The sequence below is a fragment of the Myotis davidii genome, unplaced genomic scaffold (genome assembly GCF_000327345.1).
Source record: "Myotis davidii unplaced genomic scaffold, ASM32734v1 scaffold149, whole genome shotgun sequence".
NCBI lineage: Eukaryota > Metazoa > Chordata > Mammalia > Chiroptera > Vespertilionidae > Myotis > Myotis davidii.
Window position 1 is genome coordinate 339,855 of NW_006352194.1, and position 8,411 is coordinate 348,265.

General features: G+C 40.9%; 1 protein-coding gene across 1 annotated transcript in view; it reads left to right on the forward strand.

The window, feature by feature from the left end:
- Positions 1 to 8,411, forward strand: part of EYA3 (EYA transcriptional coactivator and phosphatase 3) — a 100,281-nt gene that overhangs the window by 44,122 nt on the left and 47,748 nt on the right. Inside the window, exons 4-5 of the mRNA XM_015557185.1 lie at positions 5,216 to 5,322; positions 5,650 to 5,716. Coding sequence (XP_015412671.1) covers positions 5,216 to 5,322; positions 5,650 to 5,716 — 174 coding nt within the window. The remainder of the gene's footprint in view (positions 1 to 5,215; positions 5,323 to 5,649; positions 5,717 to 8,411) is intronic.

The following is an 8,411-nucleotide window of genomic DNA, read 5'->3' on the forward strand; positions in this document are numbered from 1 at the left end:
GCCCAGGACTGATGCCTCCGCCAGAGGTGTCAGACCTTGGCAGGGGACCCCCATCTCCCCCCGATCACCGGCTTCTGGGCGGTTTCTGGGGCCGGCCTGCGGCCCGGAATGGCGGTTCGTGCTGGTGGCTGCGCTGTCCCGTCCTGCCTGCAGTATGCAAATTACCATCTTTGTTGGCGGTTAATTTGCATGCCACGCTGATTAGCCAATGGGAGGTGTAGTGAAGGTATGGTCAATTACCATGTTTGTCTATTATTAGATATGATACGAGAGGTTTGTTCAGAAAATATATGAGAGCTTTAAGAATTTTGGTGTGGCCAAAACCGGTTTGGCTCAGTGGATATGGGAGATCCGTTCCTACGGCGACTTAATGCGATCTATGTGAGAGAAGCACGATTGGTTACCTCCTGGACGTGTTCCAACCAGGGCCCAGGCCAGGGAGGAGCCTGCAACCAAGGTACATGCCCTTGACTGGAATCGAACCTGGGACGCTTGAGTCCACAGGCCGACACTCTATCCACAGAGCCAAACCGGTTAGGGCAGTGCAGTATATTTTTTAATAGAAGTAGCATTTCTTAAAAAAAAAAATTTGGCCCTAGCCAGTTTGGCTCAGTAGATAGAGCTTCAGCCTACGGACCAAAGAGTCCAGGTTCGATTCCAGTAAAGGGCACGTACCTTGGTTGCAGGCTCCTCCCTGGCCTAGGCCTTGGTCCGGGGCTTGTGCAGGAGGCAACCAATCGATGTGTTTCTCTCACATCGATGTTTCTCTCTGTCTTTCCCTCTCTTCCACTCTCTAAAAAATGAATGGAAAAATATCCTCTGGTGAGGATTAACCAAAAAAAATTTCTTTTTTTCCTGTGTAGAAACTATTCTGTCAGTGTACCTCTTTCCAGATATATGGATCCTCCGGTACAGTGTCCTCCATTTCTCCTAGAGTGTAGAACAACAAAGCAGATTTCTTTTTTTTTTTTTTAAGTGCAGATTATAGTCTTTACTCTCAGTTTTTAAAATATTTATAACTTAGAGTAGAAGACATTTGGGCCAAAACCAGTTTGGCTCAGTGGATAGAGTGTCGGCCTGTGGACTGAAAGGTCCCAGGTTCGATTCTGGTCAAGGGCATGTACCTGGGTTGCGGGCACATCCCCAGTAGGAGATGTGCAGGAGGCAGCTGATCGATGTTTCTCTCTCATCGATGTTTCTGACTCTCTATCTCTCTCCCTTCCTTTCTGTAAAAAATCAATAAAATATATTTAAAAAAGAACATTTGGAAAAGTATTTCAAAATATCTTTACCTTTTTTTGGTAATACTGATTATCCATATACATATTTCTGTACTAGTTCCTTTTATGAGCATTCAACTTACGTAGAGGTAGAAATGTATACATAGAGACCGAATATTCAAGTAAACTCAGTAAACTGTGTTAGTTTAAAGCCATTTGCCTCAAATATTAGCCTGACTAGATTGGGGCTGTCATGGCTCCTCCAAATGTAAAATTCTGCAGATCTGAATAGCTATGCAGACAGAGACTGAAAACTGCTGTGTCTACCTTGCCACTAATAAGTGGTGGGAAAAGTAAATAAAGTGATAGTTTTCCTCCAGAATTTAAGGGAGTTGAAAATGCCAGTAATTATAATAAACAGTATATGTATACAATAACACATACCTGGTTTATGTCTCTAAAGTAAGTTACTAGCACTTGAAATAAAAAGTAGTTAACTCTACTAAAGGTAGTAAAATCCATCTTGGTCTTTTAATCCTCTTTATTGCTTAAATATTAGCATTATCTGTACTCCTCTATTAATTTAGGGTTTTTTAGTGAGATAAGACAGAAGGTGTATTACAAATAAATTAAAGAAGGTATGGTAGAATGGGAGGCATAGTAAGTGGAAAATTTAAGAGTAAGGATATTTATTTCATAAGGGAACTTGATAATAATAGAAAATGCCTTTTAAATAAATAAAAAGTAGATATCTTTGATTTGGTCAAGATACCTACGATTTAGGTAAACAATTCCTATAATTTCATTCTGTTATAGGTAATTCTTACAGAACTTTACTGTGATTTCACTGCATAGATAGTCTCTCGTTGTTTTAAGTGATACCTCTGTAGTTTGAAAAAAAAAATAGTTTCCAATTTATAGGCTATTGCTCATTCACTCATGAATTCATGTAACACCCAAAAGGTGTTGAGTGAGGAATATTTCTTTTTTGAGATAAAGAAATTAAGGTCCAGAATGTTTTTTATATTATCTGACTATACACAGTTACTCATAGAATTCCATGTTATTCAATATATTCTCTTGCTTTTCACAATATACAATACCTGAAGCCTTACTTTTGGAAACTGACTCATAGCAAATGTCTAACAGAGCCTTAGTAAAGGAAGTCCACACAGCAAGTACTGTGCATCCCAGTGTTAGTTAGCTAGGTTACTCGAATCCTTCCATGCCTTACAGAAAAAGCAGTGACTCTCCTGTAAACCACTCCCAGGAGTATGATGGTGAGCACAGCTATTCCACAACAAGGCTGAATGCCCATCGTGGGCCCAGGAAGTATACACTTGGCTGATGAACACAGGTCCAAGAATACGTGCTGCACTTCCAGCAGCTGGGAACCTCACTCTGATCTTCTCTTGGAGACCGCCAAAGAATAATAATAATTTCCCCAAATGTGGTATTAGAAATTGAATGATTATGTAAATCTTCCCACTGTATCTTGGGAAATTGATTTCCCCAAGGTAACAAGATAAAGAAGCCAACCCATATGATAACGAGTCCTCCCAGCAGAATAGCACGCTCGCCAATCTTTTTGGCAAGTGATTTAATCCCCATGAAAATAATAACAGCCTCAATTCCAAGAGCAGCAAGTATTATTCCATCATATAATACAGCTTGTTCTCTAGTCCAGAGATACATATCCATTGTTAATAGAGTAAGGATGGTTTCAAAAAGGGCAAAGATAAATAAGACCACGAAAAACAGGACATTGGTAGTCACAACAGCCACTTGATCAATACTTCCCTGGGCAACCTGAATTTCATCTGTACTTGCTTCTTCAAAATTAATACTTTTACACTGTCGTCTTGAGTTATCCACATGATGCTCTCTTAATATAATAAGAGTCAGAATAATATTCAAAACTCTGAGGAAGGCGCCAAGTAAAACTGGTGCTGTATACATGTTTATCTGAAGCTGTATAGTCTCCCATGTCATGCCCTTTTCTCCAATGAGTGCAAAACAGGCCTGAAAAACTGGAACTAGAATAAAACCTAATGCTTGACTTTAGACTTGTGTTTGCCATGGAACTTGTTCTTTCCTGAAGGGAAGTAGCACCAGCAGTATATGATCTAATAACTGCCACATTTCCTGCTCCAAATCCCACTAGTCCATGAGCAGCTAACAAGTAGTATTTATTGTGAGAAGCTGGGACATGCATATATCCATAGAGGCAGTTGGCTGCCACTGAAATGAAGATGGAGACAATGAGAGGTTCATTTCTTGGTCTATAATTAGATCACAAACCAAATATAGGTGAAGCTACCATTTGGCCAAGACTAAATGAAGCAATAACCCAGCCCAAAAAATTGTATCAGCTGCCTGGTCATTCTTTTGGAGATAGGACCATATTGACATCACAATAGAAAATCTTAAACTGCTGAGAAACATAGTAAGATACAGAATCCTAATAGGCCTCCATCGGCTCTCATAAGGCACCTCAGTTTCTATAATATCCCATTCTCTGCTTCCGGGTGTGCGGTCGTCTAAGAACGGCTCCTGCTCAGCCTGAGCCCCCAGGCCCACCATAGTTACCCTGAGATTTTGGTCCCAGAATTTTTGAATATAATGTATATGACATAACATTATAAGCAAGGAGGTGAGAGGCTAACTCTCGACACCTCTGGGACCTTCGCATCCTACACAGTTGCTGTCAGACCAATCCAGCCGCAAAGCAGATTTTCTAGGAACATGAATGTGGGAAAGATGCCTGGACTGGGGAGAAGTTATAATATAAGTAATACTAGCTATAGTTATATTGATTGTATTTACTCTGTCCTAGTCTCTGCACTACGTACCTTTAAAAAAATATATATTTTATTGATTTTTTACAGAGAGGAAGGGAGAGAGATAGAGAGTTAGAAACATCGATGAGAGAGAAACATCGATCAGCTGCCTCCTGCACACCCCCTACTGGGGATGTGTCTGCAACCAAGGTACATACCCTTGACCGGAATCGAACCTGGGACCCTTCAGTCTGCAGGCCGACACTCTATCCACTGAGCCAAATCGGTTAGGGCTCTAAGTACTTTTGTATGTTAACTCATTAATCTCTATAACAACTCTATGAGGTAGGTTCTATTACTACTATTCATTGATAGTTGAAGAACCAGGGCACTAAAGAAGTTCAGTGACTTGCCTAAAGTCATAAAGCTAGCTTTGGCAGAATGGAATATGAATTCAAGCAGTCTGGCTTGAGAATCATACTCCTAAGGATTATGCTGTACGGGTAGTTGAGGGAATATTGGAGAGTGGAAAGTCCACTCAGAAGGAAGAGGAAGGACATTGTAATGAAAGTTAGTATAATTTCCATTTCAGAATTCCAGTGAGAATCTTCCCAACACTAAAGTGTCTAACATAATGACTTGCCCTCCCAGTTTATACGATTTACCTTTCGTAATTTCTCTTAATTTTCTTTATAAGTTAAACAAGAAAAAGAAAAAGATGTTGCTCAGTCTTGGATATAATAACAAATTAAAAATTGTCTCTTTTTTTTAATTGGGGGAGAAGAGGAATACCATGGAATGAGCCACTTTAAGGTTCCGAACACCTTCTTGGAAGCAAGCATGTATAACTTGAAAAAACGTCTCAAGTTATTATGAGAACCATTGTCTTAAAGCATTTTTAGGTGTTGTGGAGTTTTTCTTTTACCACATTGTCTTCAGAGAAAATCTGACTTGCTTGTGACTTAGCTGGAATTTTTGAGTGATATAAAAACTGAAGGGGTCTACAGATATGAGAAAGAACTGTAGAATGCTGTGGGTACTAACCCTGGCCATTGCTCTTCAGGTAGCTGCTAAAAACCTAGAATAAGGATATCATGAAGATGACTTACTTTGCCTCTTTCTTGTATAGCCTTAGAAGAAATGGGTTTGATTTAATAACTTTTAGCAATGGAATATGTTAGTCAGGGGCTAATATATTCATTTTGGTTCTCCCAGTCAAGTAAGCAACCCCGAAGTCAGTGATCAGAAACCTGAAACTTCAAGCCTTGCTTCAAACCTTACCATGTCAGAGGAAAGTAAGTACCAAATTCTCTGCATGACATAAGTGGCATTCCTATAAACCAGGTGGTGCTGTTCTTTTATAATTGGTCTCCACTGATTGCCTTGTTTGTCCTGAATGTCCAGAAGACTTTTCTTCGTGTGTGTGTGTGTGTGTGTGTGTGTGTGTGTGTGTGTGTGTGTGTGTGTGTGTGTGTGTGTGTGTGTGTGTGTGTGTGTGTGTGTGTGTGTGTGTGTGTGTGTGTGTGTGTTTATATCCCCCACGAGTTGTAGATCTCCTCTTTGTTCCTTGACTCATTGGAACCTCTGAAAAGAATTGCCCTCCTTTGGTTTCTCACCTCCCATTCACTCTTTAACCCTCTCAAATTTAGTTTCTATTACCACTCTTCCAATGAAATTGCTCTTGTCAAGGCCATCAGTAACTTTCAATAACTGCAGGTACTAGTTCTGGTGGACATTTCTCTGTTCATATCCTGCTTCTCACTACTATTCTCCCACCTTTCTCCTTTGCTGACCCTTTGTTCGCTGTCTGAACTCTGAATGTTGGTGGGCCCTCGGGATTTGTTTCTAGTCTTTTCTCTTTCCGCATCCTCTCATGCATTACTTTATTTCCAGTCTAACTTCTCCCCTGATTTCATTTGTGTATTCAACTACCTGTTTGACATCTCCGCTTTGCTCTAAAAGGGAAGCCATACTTAAAATGTGTGGAAGCTTTTTATTCCCTCAGCCTCCATCAAATCTGTTCTTTTCCCAGGTTTTTCCATCTTGGGAAGTGGTTTCATTATCCCTCCAGTTGCTCAAGCTGAAAAACCTAGAAATTGTCTCTTTTTCCCTGTTTTCTTCATTCCTTGCATACTAATCCATCAGAATGTTCTGCTAGTTTTACCTTCAGAATATACTTCAAGGTTTTAACTTGTCTCCATTGTTGTTCCTCTACTATAATAGCCGGGTATGCCTTGACTCTTTATAATCCTTTTATAGTTCCCAAATACTGCGAAGATCAAGGCTTATTCTTTCTCTAGAAAAATAAAAATTGGCCTAAATCTCCTAGGACTGTGGTCGGCAAACCGCGGCTCGTGAACCACATGGGGCTCTTTGGCCCCTTCAATGTGGCCACGAAGTTTTAATCACACTGTATGTGCGCTCCTGCAGGTGATACTTTGTGGAAGAGCCACACTCAAGGGGGCCGCAGTTTGCCAACCACTGTCCTAGGATATTTTGTCAGTCTCTTCTAGAATTAACTTAACCCCTAGAGTGCCGGGGAGCGCGATCGGGCTCCTCCTGTCTTTCGCCAAAAGTGCTGGGAGCGCTATCGCGCTCCTCCTGCAGTGTCCAGTTCTAAGTCTGCTTTTAGTATTGATGGTGATATTGCTAAATATGTCAATTCTTGCTGAGAAGATGACGATTTTGTGGAAGATATTGAATATGTAACTTCATTTACTGGGGATTCATAATTTTTTTTCCTAAACTGCTGTAAAATCAGCAAAAATGCCTTGGCAATTTTAGCATAGTTCCTAGGATATTGGTTGGCACTCACAGGGTTAAATCAAAGGAAGAGAAATGTTTGTGTTTTTGAAAGTGTTTGCCAGCACAGAAGGAACTATCATGTAGAATTCAAATGAACCTACATTCTTTGTGATAGATAGTAAGAACTTTAGATCTAATTGAGATTTCTGTCAAAATGATTATGAACGAATATGATCTACAAGTTTCTAGTCATTATTGTTAAAGACCTTGAACAGTGGCAATGGACAAGATCTGCTATGATAAACTCACAGATGTTGCCTTGTCTTTACTATTGGGCATGAACATTTTCCTCATCTGCTCTTGAGCAAAGTTCCCTTTTTGGTTCAGACACTCAGGGATCCCAGCTTGACATAAATTTAGTTGCTTCACTCTTAGTCCCTATTTATAGTAAAGCAACCTCCTTTATAGGTGTTGAAAGAAGTTCTTGAACAGTTCAGGAGCCTGGTACGAGCTCTGTGATGTTTCCTGCTGGGGTCCAACCCCAGCAGGTCCAGGGGTCCCCAAAGGTGTGGATGGAGTCGGCGAAGAAGGAAAGACTCAGAGGCAGCATTCAGTTGATCAGCATAGTTGGGTACTCTAGCCAGGATCTCCAGCCAAGTTCTGGTCTGGATCTCCAGTGAAGTTCTGTCCGGCTTCTCTTGCTAGGCTCTCCAGCCAGGTTCGGTTCAGGTTCTCCAGCCAGGTTCAGTCGCCAGGTTCTGTAGCCAGGTTCTTCAGCCAGGTTCTGTCTAGGTTCTCCAACCAAGTTCTGTAGCCAGGTTCTGTCCAGGATCTTTTGCCATGTTCTCTCCAGCGAAGTTCTTCTGTCTCTAAGTTCTGTGTAGGTTCTGTCTTCTAAGTTCTGTCTCCTGTTGTCTTGTTACATCTGTATTTATACCAGTTGATTCAATCCTATCAATCTCTATTCCAAAGATTAAGGCGTTTCTTATCTCCATTCCAGGGAGTAAAGATTATGTAGCTTAAGTGTGATTGTTCGTAGTTAAAGTGATTAACTACCCACCTAGCACTTAGTTAAGGGGTTTTATTCTGTCCCTAACTTCAGGGAAAAATCCCTACCTGGGGAAACAACCTTTCTTGGAGAGGTGACCTTGGTAAAAGCACATAGCACCAAGAAGGGGAGCAAACATATTAAGAACAGTATGCCATATACACCAGGTCCTTTTAAACATATACTGTGCAGATGTTTCTTCCCTGTAGTGACTGTGGCAAGCAGCAAGGATGGACCGGCTTCTGGCAAGCTACTCTTTCTTCAACCTTTCCCATTACTCTCCACCAAAATGCAGCTCTAGTTCTCTAGTTCATAGCTCTGGTTCTCTCCAAATGGCACCACATCCACTATATATGCTTACCTCATAACTCCTATGTGCCCTTAGTCCACGGCTGAAACATAGGGGGTAAAGCATCAGGAGGATCAAGATTCCTGAAAACCAGAGAGTTGACCCTCACCCAGGATGTTATAGTAAAGGGAAAAGAAGAAGTAAGTAGCTTGACTTTCAGTTTAAAATGCTCAGTTGACCATTTATTTCTACTTGCTCCCCCAACCATACTAAAAGGCACTATAGGAGTACAAAAGAAGTTAACAAGGGCAAAGACAATAGGGAGGGGT